This window comes from Dermacentor albipictus, chromosome 9 (genome assembly GCF_038994185.2).
Source record: "Dermacentor albipictus isolate Rhodes 1998 colony chromosome 9, USDA_Dalb.pri_finalv2, whole genome shotgun sequence".
Taxonomy (NCBI): domain Eukaryota; kingdom Metazoa; phylum Arthropoda; class Arachnida; order Ixodida; family Ixodidae; genus Dermacentor; species Dermacentor albipictus.
In genome coordinates this window covers 34560714-34578243 of record NC_091829.1, presented here as the reverse complement: position 1 = coordinate 34578243, position 17530 = coordinate 34560714, and the positions used below count along the sequence as shown (strand labels likewise).

General features: G+C 49.5%; 1 protein-coding gene across 3 annotated transcripts in view; it reads right to left on the bottom strand.

Moving 5' to 3' along the window:
- Positions 1–17530, bottom strand: part of LOC135906522 (tetracycline resistance protein, class H-like) — a 75181-nt gene that overhangs the window by 51310 nt on the left and 6341 nt on the right. For 2 of the 3 annotated variants that reach the window (XR_010565757.2, XM_065437959.2), the window contains exons 5-9: positions 15832–15995; positions 14232–14468; positions 12694–12777; positions 11578–11734; positions 6144–6509 (exon numbers count right to left, since the gene is read on the bottom strand). Coding sequence is in view for 1 of the 3 variants with exons in the window: in XM_065437959.2 (XP_065294031.1) it covers positions 6179–6509; positions 11578–11734; positions 12694–12777; positions 14232–14468; positions 15832–15995 (973 nt within the window). In the remaining 2 variants the exon portion in view is untranslated. Of the gene's footprint in view, positions 1–6120; positions 6510–11577; positions 11735–12693; positions 12778–14231; positions 14469–15831; positions 15996–17530 lie in introns of all 3 variants that reach the window. The other variant, XR_010565758.2, reaches the window with a different exon arrangement.

Here is a 17530-nt window from a genome sequence, read left to right as displayed (position 1 = left end):
GGGGCGGCGTAGGGCAAGGACAAAGCCGTGCCCGATGCTGTCCACCATACAGCGCGCGCATCAAAGTTGACCGCGCGGCGCGCAATGCCCTCTCGTGTTTCACGAAGGAGATCGCGGTCCGAGGAGATAATTGTTTCCCCGCGCGGTCGCTGTAAGTGGACAGTTCTGTCAGAAGGCGGCGGAGTGGCTTCAAGTTTGGACCCCACTTGGGCTGAAACTGCTCGCTGCAAGAGACGGGCGTTGCGTTCTACACGCCGTAATAAACACGAGGGTCAACAGCGGCGAGTAAGCAAAACGAACTACCACTGCCGCAATTTACGTGGTCTTCACGCTGTATCTTTGCGAATCCTTAAAATTATCCGCTAAAGTTACACTGCATGCCTCCAAACTCCGCGACTGTCTATTAATCGCTTGCGCGTGAAATAGCCGTGTCAACGCGAAAAGGGAAATCCGTGATGTAGATTGCACGTTGCCCGGTACTAGCGATCAAATCCCGGTACTAGCAAATCCCGGTACTAGCGAGCTGGTGGTGCCTGGGAACTGGTACTGGAAGGACATGTCTGCCAGTGTGTGATCGTTCAGACTACAGCATTGTCGCCTGACCAGAAGCAGTCAACACCGCCTAGCTCACGATTATCTCAAGTTCTAGAACACAGGATCGTATTTTCGCGTATGTATCCTTCCAATGCAAGCAACTCGAAGGATCAAATACTGAAAAGGCACACACAAAGGACCACGCTCAAAGCCGGCGCGAGCAATAGCCTCCTACGATGCTCAAATTAATTGCATAAAGAAACTCGCACGAATAAGGCGGAAAGAAAGGCTGGCTACAGGAATTATATTGTTTTGTATGATCAGTGATTGGACTGCTCTCAACGGCGATTCCCGTTCATGCTCCGGACACACACGAATATATTTGTACAATCCATCCCCAAGCCAATCCAAAGCGTCAGGTTAACGGGAACATAGAGGCCAGATGAAGAGAAGGTGCAGCGAAATTGTGACAATGACACAATATGTTGTGTCACCTGATTATCAAATAGCATCTACTACGTTGTATTCAAGCCTATATGAAAAGCATGACACAATGAGCCTACTACAGTTCTATTTTTTTATGATCTCTTTCGTAGCTGGCTCATTGTCGCGACGGATAAAAAGGACAGAATAGTATGGAAACAAGAAGAGTGTACCTTCCAGGGGCAGCGTTTAGATGTCACATAGCGAGCTCTGTTAGCTCATCGAAGTGTCACATCAAGGGTGAGGTTCTGAGGAACTCGCCTCCACGGTTATCATTGAACGACCCGACAAACTCGATGGGTGTAGTGCGCAAGCGCACGATATGAATGTAAGCTCCGTGCTTATGAAAATTGCCAGCTTTTTTTTTTTTTTAACGGAAGCGCAAATCACGCATCAAAGAAGCTGGCCGTTCCATTCAAACAATCATAGCAGGTCCACTATCCGTGCTATCGTGCATTGCATGCGCATCGTCACGGACTGAGATCTATGCCGAAGCAGAGGAAGGCCACTGCGTTAACCGAAGCTCACAATTCAGCGGCACGCGCGAGCCACGGTGCCACGAATAAAAAAAATAAAATAACCTGAGAGAATCACGCGCTCTATTGAATACGTGCGGAGAGGAGCTGTAAAAAGAGACACGCTGCTGCCTCTCCCGTTTTTAATCCTCGGCGATCCTTTCGAAAAACAATCCGTGCCCGCTCCTCCTCTGCGCGGGATCGGGTGGGACGGCAGGTCTTTTTTTTCTCGAGGCACGAACTGCAACACTATCGCCGTCGCCAATCTTCTCTGTACGTGCGGCGCTCTGCAGCATCGGGGGCTGCGACGTGGCACTGTCGATTGGCTTTGAATTATCGTGTTGACAGAGGGAAGGTCAGGGCGGTGGCTAATGGCCGCGAAATTGGAAAGGAGCGACCGGCCTTCCCTCAACGCGTGAACGCGCAGCGGTTGCACCCGTATAAAGAGCGTGCCGAAAGGAACAGGCGACAGTCAGTCTGCGCGCTCGAGTTCCCATTTCCGCTCGTGCGGGCGCGGCCCGCAAGAGGGGGCGGCGGGCGTTTTCCCACGGCAGGAGACGACTCGGCAATAGGTGGCGCCGCAGTTCAGTGTGTGTGGCGGCGGCGGATTAGTCGGGCTTCTTCGCACCCGACAACGACGCTACCACCAGTCGGGCAACCGTCGCCGAAAGAATTTGTTTCTTTCTGTGCTCTTCCTGGCCGCCATAGCTGTATCGGTGTATTCCCTCCCTTTCGCTTTGCCTCGTTGGGGGTCGAGATATGCAAGCGCACACGACCGGACTGGTCACGACGTCCGCCGCTAGGTGACGCGCCCAGCGCTTGCACCTGCGACGCGAGCAAAGAAACGAGTCGCACGCAAGCGCGGTACCGCGATTCGCATCGAGCTTATTTTATGGCGCGTGATCGCAGGAACGAGGGGAAAGCGGTGAATCTGACGGGCCTGAGTAGCCTAGTAATTTACTGCGCGGAGGCGTGCGCTGCCACGGGTTGGCTCTGGGGCTTCGACTCTTTGTGCCTTATCTGTCTTTGCAAACAAGCCGAACTTGAAATACGACTGCGCACACAGGCGTGGTGAATAGTGAGATGCACTATCATGTGACTCCGCTGTATAACTTGGTCTTGCAAAATATTGTTAAAGTAAAATTTGAATTAGTGAGTTTTACGTGCCAAAACCACAATCTGATTACGACTGTCAAACGCCAGCTCGCGCGACTGAGAAGCTTGAATGTTGCTCCCAGGTAAGTATACACCTGGACGCTGATGCGCACTCTTAACAGTTCGTGCTGTACTGTGGTTGCGTCCGTGGGAGCCCTAATTGAATATGTCCACACTACTATAGGATAACGTGAAAGGCATAAGTCTGTTGCCAATGTGCACAAAAGCTTTCGGGTCACGGAATCCACGAAGAAGATATTTCGTCGGAGCCATAGCAGCCAAGCAATAACGAAGACGTGCAGTGTATATTTCCCTGCGGGAACTTCACACCGTACGCACCCGTGACACCTAAAATACGCCCGTTATTCGGGGCTTCAGCACGGCGAAATTTTTTGTCGGAGTTCATACACCTTATGCGCAATTACTTAAGACAGCTCCGTAGAATTCTGTTTTTACAGAGCGCGTACTTCGAATCAACGCTAGCGAATGCTGAACGGCGATATAGGATGCTTCTACACTTATTCTGACTTGCTTTTGCTTGATTTTGTGACATACGGTCCAACTCAAGGCCGAAGGACAGCCTACGCAGCAACGCCGGCCTACAAACAGCAAGGTTTACAGACGCGTTAGACATAGAATGAATGCGCTCGTTGAAGCGCCAGTTACAACTAAAATTCCAACACTCAAAACCAACCAGGAATATATACAACCACGAGGGAAACTTCCATCGACCAAAAGCTGAAGCGACTCGTAGCGTTGACAACATGGCAATATAGCCATAAAACGAGAACAAAAACGGAACTGTTTTGCTCGATGGCCGAACTAAACGAGAGTGTTTAGTTCGGCTAAAAAAAAGAGAGAGAAAAGAACAGAAAAAAACACCAAAGACGGAATTCCAGCCGGTTAAGGCCATCCGCCCAGCATTTCGCGATTCCGCAGTGAACGAGCACGGGTATTCGTCGGGGTGCGACAGGGTGCGCAGAGGCATGCTTCTCCCCGGAGCACCTCTTATCTGCCGCTGCCAGGCGCGCCTGGGGGTATCGATCGGCGCACGCCGCCGCTGCTTGAAGCGTCATTGGGGAAAGAGGGAGAACCGGTGGGAAGGAGGGCTGTCCCGTCAATGAGAACCCTGGAAGCCAACTGCGGGTGTGTACCACCCACTGAGCGACGCAAGCGAAGGAATGAACATTCCGAGAGCAGACACCGAGTCATCATCATCAGCAGCAGCCTATTTTACGTCCTCTCCAGGACAAAGGCCTCTTCCCTGCGATCTCCAAGTACTACTGTCTTGCGCCAGCGGCCGCCGTCTTTTATGCTCGCAAATTTCCTAATTCCGTCACGTCACCCAGTTTTATGCCTTTCTCGAGTGCGCTTCCCTTCCGTCGGCACCCATTCCGCCCGACGCATTACGTGGCCTGCTCAACTCCCACTTCGTTAATGTCAGCCATAGAATACCGGCCGACCTTCGCTCGCTGTCCAATGCACACCGCTGTCTTCGTCCGTTTCAACGTTCCGCCTCAAAATTTGTTTTCGTTCCGTCTCATCTTATTGTTTCATCAAAGACATTGACTACCGAGCACAGAAGCAGCTGTTCGTAGTTTTATTCTACCTGCCGGATTGTGGCCGGCAGCAAATGACGCTCTGCCACTAATCACGATGTTGCGAGTTCGATACCAGGATAAAATGGCCCAATTTAGACGTGGGCGAAATAAAAAAAGAAGAAACGCTCGTATACCGTTATTTCTTGCGCAAGATTCAAAGAGCCCCAAGTTGTGGAAATTAATCTGGAGTACCGCAATTATGCGTCTCCTAATGCCCGTGAGCTTCTTTGAGACTCTATAAATTGCTTGATAAACTCCATACATAACCTACAGGTATCCCAACAGTGACAAAGTCAGGTCAAGACTAATACAAGTGCCCTTGTCGAAACACTGGTTCCAAGCTGATGTTCCCCTTGTTCGGCCTCTGGTCAGTATATATATATACGATTACAACAGGAGCCCTACAGACCTTCTGTAGGCCTCCTGCTGTAACAGTACACCTCTCTTGTGATAGTATATCCTCTCGCTGCCAAGTTGTCATCGACAAGATATAAGGAGGTGTCCTCTCCTCTCTGTGACAAGAATGTGACAAAGGATGGCAAGTTGCCATCGTGAGGAGAAAAAACCTCCTTCCTGAACTGTTTCTCCGAAGTACAAAGACGCATGTAGCAGCTTCTGCACTGATTTTTTTTAAAGGATGCTCATGCGTGTTTCCAGAGGGTATTACGGCAACGACACGGCAGCTCTCTTTGGAAAGGTCCGTAAGTTATGCACGAAAAAAAAGGAAGTCTATAGAAAGCCAAGACAATCTACAAGATGATGATGATGTTGGCATGGATTTCATTGGCCAGGGGTGGCCAAAGAGTGCCAAGAAAAATTGTATTAAGCAGGCTATGAAGTGGTAAGTTGCAGACGGTAAGTGTACTATCGCTGTATAGGTGTCTAAATGATTCGCTCTAAATGGCGTAAAATAAGTAGACACTGAAATAATGAGAATGACAAGCAATGTGGGCTGTGATCATGAAGAATATTCTTTAAGTGGATAATACAATAAGATGTGCCATTGCTGATGGCACAGCCGCCACACCGGGGCCCTTTAGCTCAAAGCTAGAGGCATGTGCCTTACATACAGCACTAGTATCAAGCAACCTCTAGAGAGAGGGCGCGCAACGAATGTACAAGATGTCTGCATACTGTTCTAAAGGCTGCCTTAGCCCTGTAATGCTGACAGTTTCACTTAATGGAAAATCAGTAATTGGATCGCTAAACTATACATAACTGAAAACTCGCTCAAGTATGCCAAAAACGCTACTATACGTAATACGTTCTGTTTCTAGAGCTTAAAACTAAATTTTGACACATCAAAGTGATCCTAACGTGACGGTTTTTTTTTTTTAAGGTTATACAGAATCTTCAAAAATTGCACGTGGCCTTTGGCGTACCTTTAGCCATTGAGCTGGATTAATCAAATCAACGGGCAACGGGCAATCAACAAGAAATCGAAATGCAAATGGGTTAATTAACACAAATTCACTCATTAACTTCGTACATTCATTATTCCGCCGCACATACTGTACAATCGGTGTCATCCTTAGTATTCGCTCTAAGTGGATATATTTTCCAAAGTCACCGGATTTGCAATATGTACCGTCAGATCATAACTTTAAATGTTAACTTGTGATTTCTGTTTATTAGTCAATTATTATATTAGTCAATTATATTAGTCATTTCCTGTGAGTAATGTCCGCCGCTTCGAGTAATCCAGTTCAAGGGTACAAAATTAATTACGCTACCGGTTACAAGCAAGTTTTCACAAATTCTGTCTAATACTAAAAAAAAGAACCGTATTGAATACGGTCGAAATGACATGAGAAAATCTCTACGAGAAACACCTCGTTGCGGCCTTATCCCTCACTTGTTCCAGGGCGGGGGCGGAGGCAGGCAGACCCATCACGACCGAGCAGCGGGCGCCGCCTTCGGAAGGGGGCGCTGCTGCTGCTGCCCCGGATGGAGGACGGCGGCAGCCACCTTGTGAGCGGCGGCCGGCAGGACGCGTACCGCCTGTGCCTGAGCAGCCTGCACCACCGCTGGCACAGCCAAGGCACCCCCGAGCTTCCGCAAAGGCTCGGGGATGACGCCGCCAGCCGCTACCGGTTCGGCAGCCGAACCCGGTACCTCGGCTGCTCCGGCGGCACCACCGTCGTCCGCACCTCGCTCGCCAGCCGGTGCAGGCACGCTGGCACTACTCGAGCTGCTCGATTCCGGCGTTGGGTTGAGGAACCTGTGAGAGATAGCGTTATGGATACCGAGGGTCAACTTTCTGCCGGCTAGTAGAGTGATTGATTCACTTTATCCGCGTCAGTCACGATTTAGGTACGATATGAACTGCCGATATACGTGGCAAAGCTACATAATTCTGTTACAAAGCATTGCAGATTTCCGTTAAGTCAAGTCACTAGGAAGGTGCTTTGTATAACTAATCGTCGCAGTCCACGAGGCAAGGACTGCGACACCGTCGATATGTGGAACTCCTCAACGCAGAACCTCGAACGTAATCGAAGTGTTTGTTGACGGTGTTCGCGCATCTTCATTCGTGGACACAGGAGCCGCCGTATGTCTTCTGGACACTAAGCTTTGCTGTCCCTCCGCACAGCCAACGCTCAGAATATTCACCCCTTAGCGGCTTGCACTGCTCGTGCTGTCATTGCGGACGTTCTATACGCCACAGAATTCATAATCCTCTCCACGTGCTCTCATGACGTTATCCTCGGCTGGAATATTCTCTCGCACCAGAATACCGTTGTCCATTGCACACGAGCCGAAATAGAACTCTCGCTGCTGTTAGATTTGCCGCTCACCGACATTTCTTCGCTTTCGAGGATACTACTTGTCCAAGCCGACTCCCACTTTCCTCCGAACCCGTGAATGGTCATGCCCATGTACTACGGCGGAATTTCCGGCGCTGTTGCACTCTCCAACTAACCGCTTTCTCACTCCGAAAGGTCCGCTGCTACCTTTTGCGACAATGGATATCACGCAGGGCTCCAGCACCATTTTCGTTTGTAACCCGCTCCCACACCCTGTGATGCTGCCACGAGGGGAATGTCTTGGCAATGTAGAAGCGATCGAGGATGTGCAAGTATGGACATGCCCGATAACCATTACTGTACTAGTTCCAGTGCCCTCAGTGTCCTACGTGTGACCTATCGCCCAGTGATATGTTCGCTTATTCTATTGCCGGCGACCTTACACCGGTCCAGACGACTCAACTTTCGTGCCTCTAAGAAGAATTTCTTTCTTCCTTAGATGTTGGACAACCTTCCCTGGGCCGGACGACAACTGTTACTCATCGGATTGACACTCGCTCGGAACCGCAATTGCGGCAGCGTCCGTATCGTGTATCTCCTGCAGAACGTTGTGTAATCAACGAATAAATCGGCGACATACTTGCTATGTACGTCGCCTACAACCATAAAATTTGGGACGTCTTTCTGCCCTTAGTGACCTGCGCGTGAAATACCGATACTCAGAGCACCACCAGCTTTTCACCCTTTTTCTTACTTACGGTTGGCACCCGTCGTACACTATTGACACAATTCTGTCATACCGGTCGGATACATCTGAATGTGCGCCCATTTCTGCCAAGGCAAGACATGCTGAAGAGTGCCGCGATTTCGCTCGGTCCTTTACCTCCAATGACCAAGAGCGCCATAAAAACACTCGCGGTGACACCGCTTTTGCGCCCACCTTCCTTCTTTGAGCGCTTGTGGGTCTCTCGGTTCCTTCCGCTGCACCAGGTCTCTCCAAAACTACTACCCAAGTATGAAGTGCCCTACCGTGTGGTAGAACGCGCATCCTCCGTCAACTACCTGATCGAACCCGTTGAACCATCTTCGGACGTGCGCCGTCGTCGAAGAGAGAGAGAGAGAGAGAGAGAGAGAGAAGGGAAGACGGAAAGGCAATGTCGTCGACGAGACATTGTCAACGTCGGGCGCCTCAAGCAGTACTAGAGTACACTCATCCACTCAGTGAGCAAATTTTAGGTCAGCGGACGGCTTCCTTTTCGTTCCCGGGGTAATCGTAGCGAAGAAGAGAGACGCTATAGTGGGCCGTCCTCTCCAGTGCTTTCCAGTGGGCCAATCTCTACACCGATATTGCTCAGGGATCGCCGCTCGCGCTGGGAGTCCGTGCCCTGCTCTAACGGTCGGTCGCTGGTTATTAATTAGTAGCAGGCATTAGGAGAAACGAAAGCAATTCTTTCATAATCCCTATGGGAACGAAGCGCGTTGGACACCTGGTCAAGCGTGGTAGTGTTCGCACCCAATGCAGTCGTCCGTATCAATACTCAGCGAGACTACTTGAAATGAATCCACTCAGAGCATGCAGGGATTTTGAATTAGTCGCAGCACAATAACGCCCAATATTTTCTCCTGGCCACCACTCCAATAGAACTGGCGAAAAAAAAAAAGAACGCGTGCACAAATACGTACACCATGGTCACAGATTAGCCCTTAAAAGCCACTAGATGGGGTACCACTGATGGAAATGAAAAATATAGGAGTTGCAGCAGTAGTGGCTTAGAGACTACGAATCCTTGCTATATTGAACACGAAATGTCGCGTTTTTATTATTATATTTGTTTGTTTATACTTTTACCCACAACGCTTTGGGGCATTACAGTGGGGGATACATAAAAAAGAAATCAACGCAGAAATATTGCTGATACGGTCGTCATCGTGCATCTCGAAGAGAAACAACAGTATATGTATAATCCCAACATAAACTGTCGATGCACAGAGCTTTCAAAGGTAACATCGAAAGAAGGCGTCGGTAGACATAATAGACAGTTTTAGCAGAGCGTTTGCTTGCGCTCCGCTCCGCACACGTTTCACACGCACCGGTGGCTGCACAGAATGCATTGATTTCGCTTGTCTAACAAGCGAGTCTCCCAGAGATGCTACTGACGTGCTCTCAGCTTGGCAGTAAAACGATTACGAAAGCATCTACACGCCCCCTGACGCACCGCTAAATCAGGTTCCTAGCGGAACGTGGTCAGCGTCCCACGTTCCGCTGCCGCTATGTGTGCTGTGCGCACGCGCGTCAGTGTTCCCGGTAGCGTTTTGCTGAGCGCCTGCGTGCCAATTGTTGTGATAGGCCGGTCTGAGCGGAGCGGACGGTAAACGCTCTGCTAAAACTCTCTAATGTGAATGGCACATCAAACACCGGAGGTATGAAAAGTAAGAGCACCCAAGCAGGCAGTCGAAGAGACGCACAAAGGACTAGTTATTTTGTTCACTAACAACTTTTTCAGGTAAGCGATTCCATTCATAGATTAGTTTGGGAAGAATCAATTTCACATTTATTTTCATACATTTATGTACCCGTATCTTATGCACGTCATACATTAGTTTTGACATATAATTTGGCTCTTGAACATATTCCTTACGCAGTTTGAGCGCCGGACTCTACGGTCGCATACCGACAAGAAGGCGACGCAGAAACTCCTGCGCACCTAGACTTATGAAATAGTCAAAGAGCCCCAGGTGCTGTTATTTATCGGGCGCCTGTTTGAATTAATGCTGTGAAACGAGAAGTACGGTACTTTCTACTGCACTTTCATAGAGGCCTCGAAGTAATACGTGCAATATAAATATGCACGTATGCCTTACAATTTACTTAAATTGAGTAGAGTAACCTTACACGTCCTTATTTTCTCAAAGATGCACTTCGGCGCTGCCGGACCTTTGTTATAGGACGAGGTAACAGCCCTATATAAAATGCACATTTTTCTTGTTTCCTGACTGCACTAGTTATAAACAGGTTCAATGACACGGTATCAACACATCCATTGCTCCGCTCGCGTGTCTGCACCCTCTCTGCGAAGAGTGCTTTTCTGTTAAGCATACGTGCTCCAGACGAAGCCACCTTTTGCAACGCTCTACCACGCATATACTTGGGCTTCTTTCGCTTTCATAGTTTGATCAGATTGCCTCAGGCACTACAAGGCTTCTAATTAATAATTGGACGAGCTGAGAGCTACATAACAACTTGCTTTGCGTTATTCTTTGCAAGCTGGTTCAATGAAATACCCAACGTCTCGCCCAAGTCAATATACAATCTGCCTGCAAAAGATGCTTTGTTGTAGTACAGGCCTGTTTTTGCCGAAGCCAATTTTTCAGCGTATCTGCTCGGAATGTTCGCCCACAGAGTGTGTTCGAGCAGTGATCTCGTTAGAAGCAAAACCGCAAGCCACACTTGCACATCCACGTAAGTGTCTCATTTCCAAAATATTCATATTATTCGGTGGCTCTGACATTTTCATTGCGGAACAACCACACCTGCTCTTGCAGTTCACGAACGTTACGTTCCTGCATACCTTCGCGCTTCGTGGTGAACGCGTTATGAGGACTAAGTGAACTAGCCCGGAGGGAAGACGCACTTTTTGCCCGTAAGCGTGCCTGGGGGCCGTATTTCCTGTCGACTGCTTTCGGGGACATGACTTACTGCGCATTCTGATTGGCTAAGCCAGCAAAAGTCGACGTGAGAAAAGGAATTGCAGGCTTCCTGTGGGAATTTCGTCACGTCTTCCGGTCTTTGGAGCGCACAAACAGCACATCTCTCGCGCCAGTGAGGTACCGTGCAGAAAGTTACGTTAGGCATAGGTGAAAGCGTCCCCCACAAAGTAATCGTAGGAGAATGCGACTTCTGGTGCAGCCGTTGTTGGCAGACGCAGTAAGGTGCACTGTGTTCAAGCATATGTGCGACGCTACCCCAAGCTCCCTCCATGTTTAAAGAACTGGCCCTCCTGTTCGCTACAAAACTTAGGGGTTTACTAACTGTCGCCCCGCCGCAAACAAACAAGTTAAAAGGCTGCCTCCAATAGATGAATTTCACGACGAATTTCACTACGCCATAGCTGCCGCAAACCAAGCCGGTATTACTCCTTAGAGGGCACAAGTGCAATCGAGGTAAGAAGCAGGTTGTGCTTGTTCTGTTAGTTTGCATCATGACAAACCTGCTTAGCCCATGCGACCAAAATGCACGAAGGTGAGATAAAAAAAAAATTCCACGTTAGGAGCGGGGTTGAGGAGTCTCACTCCCAACTTTTCCCTAAAGCTCACTGAAAAACAAACCAACAATGACATAATCATCGGCGTTCCTTTCAATGTCGTAAATTTAAACTTCAGTACAGCGGGAAAGCAGGGATGACTACCGCTCGTCATGGCGTCGTCAAGACCAACGCGCATGCGCTCTGAACGCGCTGGAATCGATATATCGAGGCGCCGTCAAGGAACGCGTGTGGGTGGACGCTGCTTGCGAAGTGAAAATGACGCTCTGCGCATGCTCACCCTGAGATTGCGATGACGGGTATGGCCAGTGCGGCGCATACGATAAATGGCAGGCCCGTGAAGATGGTCGATGCGATGTCGAAGGTGAATGACAGCACCACTCGGCTGAGCACGGTGAACACCGACTCGCAGGCGGTCACCAGGGCCATGAACTTGCCTGGGCGCGCGGATTGAGCGCCGACGCCCATAATGAGTCGGATACATTTAAAAAAGAAAGAAGATTGAAGAGTCAAGAAAGGTTAGAAAGAAGATTGAAGAGTCAAGAAAGGTTATTACAAGTTAAAAAAGAAGTGATAAGAAAATATAGCTGGCGCAATAAAAGGGGGGAGGGAGGGCTTGTAGTGTCAAAACTCCCAGTTGGATGGGATTTGGATTTGCTCAGAGTTGGATTTACTCAGGGTTGATTCGATGGACTCCACCTAATACAGTCGGTCATCAAAGGCCGGTGGCTAGCTAGGGTAAGCCACTTAGAAGTAGATGTAGAGAGATCGGGAATAGTTGTGGAGTGCGGATATATCTCGAACATAACGAAAAGACCAGGGGGGTAAGCTTGAGAGGATCCACTGCTTAGCGAGGTAGTCCCAGCTGCGGGTGAAAAAGATGGATAATGGGTAAAGTACTAAGTGACGTAGGCGCAGACGTGCCCTCAGATATTTGGAGGATGTCGCCCACATAAAAGAAATAAGAAATTATTTCACTCTTTTTTTTATTCTTAAGTAAAACATGCAATCCTGCTCGGCTATCCTGGGTTACTGAAGTTTCATATAAACAATAAAGTCCAAAGCAAGTTGGCGTCTCAAGTTCCGCTTGCATTAGCGCTGAAGCTATAGTTTGCAAGCTGATCCGTAATCAAACGTTGCCATTATGAAACCACCGACTTGATGTTATTGGAACTACTACCGCTTAATAAAACAAATCACATACTAAATATCAATAGAACCAAGTTTTTAGTTAAAGAACGGCCCTGAATGCCTTTAGAAAATGTTGAGAAAAAAAAGCGAATGTTGAGAAGAATGTATTTACAACTTCATAACTCCGCAAGAAAATACATAACAAATACGCAGGCTAACTTTATCGGAGCGTCCACTCGATCGATCCGTATCGGTCGCCTCTTACCGCATTCGTCTGCAGGAACCAGCTTGGAGAAGTACGACTTGAGGCCCACCGGTGCGACTCCTTGGGGTACTGCCAAGATGTAGCCTGCGATATGGCCGAGCCAACGTCGTCACGGTTTGTGCCGCACAGGTACAAAAGAATCTGTTAGAAAAACCTAATCCTACAACGTATCCACAACCGCTTCCCGAGCCTATATACACAATTCACGTTCATCGTCTTCATCATCAGCCTGTTGTGTCTACTGCAGGATGAAGGCGTCTCCCAGCGATCCCCGTTCATTACCCCGGTATTACGTCTGTCGATTGCATCTATATGCTGAGAAATTTTCTAACCTCATCTCACCACAACACGTAAACCTCTGCTTGTCGTCGACTGCGTTTTAATTTCCTTGGTATTTAGGCTAGTACTCTAAATATAAGGCAGTTTAGCCTGAAGGACGTAGCGTTGACAGAGATAGCGAAGGTAAACAGGTCGAGCAAAGCTGCTCTGAGCCTGCTCGGTCGGCGTCCTAACTAGCGCGTGCGCGACACGTTGGCACGACGTACAATCGCGGACAGAATAAAATGGACCACGGGATCTCCGAAAACGTTCAATTCCCGAGCATCCTGTAGCAGTAACCAGTAAAACTGCCCACGACAACGTTGTTAGCATATTCTAGTCGAGGTCCAAAATGCAAATACCAGATTGCGTTGTGAGGTTGCGGAGATATTCAGCTTTTTCTTAGATTTCATGGTCCATAATATTCTGTCCGCGACTGTACATCGCGAGGTAGCTGCTGCTGCGCAGAAGGAACAACACCCCGGCAGCCACCAGGCGTCTCACAATGTTGGCGTTATGAGGAGCACTGCCAGTGGATTTTTCCAGGCGTCGCAACTCGATGGTGTGCGAGATGAGACCGACGGGAAACCGTCGGCGTTTGTCAGTGTTCAGTATAAAATTAAATAACGCTAGCTTGACCTTTACTGTCCGTTCCAGTGCATAACACATACAACATCTCAGCAGAAACGCTAGTGTTCCTCTAGTAACTTCTAGTCAAAACTTGTATTCTGGGCAACTTGGCTGATACTCTTTAAAGCAATCGTAGCGAAAATAAGACACAAAGAAGACAAAGCAGGACACCATGAGCTTCCTTGGCGTCTCTTATTGTCTTCTTTGTGCCCATTTCATTTGCGTTACGATGGATTCAACAAATGTGCTTATAGTGTGAGCATGCACATAACGCTCATTCCAGCCGCAGAAATATAAGAACGATTGCGCGCCTACCTCAACCTCATCTACCCGATCTCTACTAAAGTCAGCTGCACGAGTTTTCTCTCTAACCCATGCCGCCCTCTTGCTCTACCCTCGACGTTCTTTTTTTTTTCCAGCGTCGTTTCCTTTCTGATGGTTCGTTGCTCTGTGCTTAGCCTTATCTCAAGTTTAATTGTCATTTTCCAAGTTTCAGACCACCTGTTGGGTTCAGGCATCGAGAAAGGTGCAAACATTCTGCATCGTTACGCATGACGCATAGGTACAGTATACGGGTGTGCGTGACTCACTGATGTAGAACACGGCGGGCAGCTGCGCCACGCCGATGATGAGGTCGCGGACGCCTCCGAAGACGGCTCCGATGTTCACGAACGTGACGTCGTTGACGCCGCCGAAGCGCATGCAGCCGACGGCGAACACGCCGATCACGCCGACCAGCAGGCCGCCGATGGCCGAGACGAGCGCGAAGTGCGAGTACGACCAGCGGTACACCAGGCGGGTGTACGGATACAGGATCTCGTCGGGACCTGCACCGAGAATAGGCGATGCCCATGCGTTGAGTGTTTTTAAATGGACATCAAAGATAAAAAAATATAACTTCAGCTGTGTTAGTAAACTAACATTTCTACAATACAGTAAGCAAAAAAACCCTCTTACGGCGAGAAGTTTTTACTTAGCGAGAAAAAAGCATAAAAAATTATGGGGTTTTACGTGCCAAACCCACTTTCTCATTAAATAGACTGGATGACAGGCCATTTACGGAAGCGAAGATCTTGGGAGCCTGGCCTCGCAGTTCATTGGCCCAGAAAGCAGTTCGAGCGCTTTTTCGCTACCCGAGGGCAACAGACTTGAGTGCCCGACTATAGACATCCTACACCTAAGTTCTCTCCCTCTTTCACTCCCCATTCCCCTCCCCACGTGTAGGGTAGCAAACTGGACTCAGTCTGGTTAACCTCCCTGCCTTTCCGTCTTCCCTTCTCTCTCTCTCTATGAGGCACGCCTTAGTGGAGGACTCCGGAATTTCTGACTACCTAGGCTTCTTTAACGTGCACGGAAACTTAAGTATACGGGTGTTTTCGCCCCCATCGAAATATGGCCGCCGTGGGCCGGGATTCGATCTCGCGACCTCGCACTCAGCAGCCCAACACCATAGCCACTGAGCAACTACGGCGGGTAGAAAAGAAGCATGAACGAAAGTAAAACGTGCATTGGCGGCGGAAATGCACATTTTATATTTGTGCTGCGGCCGCGTGCTTCGCGATGGAAAACAACTCTCTCGAAAAAAAAATTCATCTCGATTCTACAGCGCAGGGTGCCTCGATGAGCGCGGGCAAGACGGGTGGCGACGCCGCCGCCAAGTTCCCGCACTACTATCTCGCCGTGACGTCACGGATATCGACAGTATCTGCTCAGGCCTAGCCAATTTATTTTATCGGCAAAGATGGACTGCACTGCACAATAAAATAGCCAAACAGTGCACTTAAACTTCAAGTGTACGCTGCTAACTCTGTCGTTGCGAAGTGCCGTTATATACTAAGTGTGGGAAATGGCGTGACACTAGGTAGTAACTACTGAGACTTCTTTATTTATTTTAAGAGTACACTATATGCACCGAAAGAAATGGGCATGGGCAGGGCATGTAATGAGGAGGGAAGATAACGGGTGTTCATTAAGGGTTACGGACTGGATTCCAAGAGAATGGAAGCGTAGCAGGGGGCGATAGAAAGTTAGGTGGGCGGATGAGATTAAGAACTTTGCAGGGACAACATGGCCACAACTAGCACATGACCGGAGTGGCTCGAGAAGAATGGGAGAGGCCTTTGCCCTGCAGTGGGCGTAGCCAGGATGATGATGATGATGATGATGATGATTATGATGACATGCACCGACCATAATTGATGGCGGCGATGAGCGCCTGCAGCGCGAACAGCAGCTTGAGCGTGCCCCGGATGTGCCGGTGGCCGCCGAACATCTTGGCCGCCTCGCGCGCGTTGTCCGGGCTGACCAGGAGCCGCAGCTGGTTCGGCTGCGCCGCAGTGCTCGCCGAGGAGTCCCTGCGAAGGAGGCGACGACGCGTGGGACAGCGCGTCGCTGGTGGGACCCAGACCACACGTACGCTTGCGGACGCGCGCAAGCTCGCGTTCACGCGCCCACGCATGCGCAGACGGTGCAGCATGGCTCGCACGCGTCGAAACGCGGCGTGATCTCGGGGAACAGCTCCGCTCTGTTATCGAGCGCTTCGGTTGACTCGCGTCAACCGAGGCCTAGCTACGCAGCTACGGCGCGAAACGTTCAGCTCTCGGTGAAGCAGATTTATATCGTGCAAGAAAGTGGTTCTTCTTTCCTTTTTACGCTGCTCTAACAGCTATAAAAATATTACAACTACGTTTATATAAATTGAAGCATTTTGAAACACTGTCGATAACAAAGTGCGAAGCGGTGCCTACCAAGGCGTCTGTGAGTGAGCCCAGTGAGCGCGCGCTGTCGCGCGTCTTTGTGGATGCAAACCGCCATTACTCGCGAGGCGCGGCAGGCGCTAGGCGCGCGGACGCGAGCTTACGCGCGTCCGCAAGCGTACGTGTGGTTACAGAGTTCCGGCTAGTGAAGACACACCCAGCTCCTCAATGTCCGACAGGCAAAAGGCAAGACTGCCATGCCATTATACGATACCGTGTTACGACTTCTACAGGGCAGGTATACGGCGTCAGGCCGGGCGGCCAGGAACGCTCACACAGGAACGGGAACGCTGCGCCCGTTTATTCAGCGACAGCCTTTCTCCAGACACCCGCCGTGGTTGCTCAGTGGCTATGGTGTTGGGCTGCTGAGCACGAGGTCGCGGGATCGAATCCCGGCCACGGCGGCCGAATTTCGATGGGGGCGAAATGCGAAAACACCCGTGTGCTTAGATTTAAGTGCACGTTAAAGAACCCCAGGTGGTCAAAATTTCCGGAGTCCTCCACTACGGCGTGCCTCATAATCAGAAAGTGGTTTTGGCAGGTAAAACCCCAAATATTATTATATTATTTCTCCAGACGTGCTGAAGCAGCTCCGGCACGTGCGATGACGTCAGTCTGACGTCACGGCGAACGCGATTTTTCTGTCCTCGTTGTCGCTTTCACTTTGCAGCATACTGATTAGCTCAAAGCAGACCATGTGACTATTTGTCGGCGCCCCGTTTCGAATCGAACGTCAATTAAGATCGTCGTCGTCGTGTCCGTCCATACGCCGTGCCTAGAAACCGTGGTCACCACGGCACGGAAAATACGCACGCTGTCAGCGATAGAATTACTAAAATCAACAACAACAAAAGGAGTAATGGAGAGTAACAGTGTTCTATGGAACATTTCACGAGAGGGTTCTCTAAAATTAAATTCTGGGGGTTTAAGTGCCAAAACCACGATTTGATTACGAGGCACGTCGTAGTGAGGGACTCCGGGTTAATTTTTGACTACCCGAGTTTCTTCAAACGTGCGCCCAATGGTACGATGCGCGTTTTTTGTATTTCACCCGCATCGAAATGCGGAAACGGCTGCCGGGATTCGATCCCGTGTCCTTGGGCTTAGTAGTAGCACCATGCCATAGTTACTAC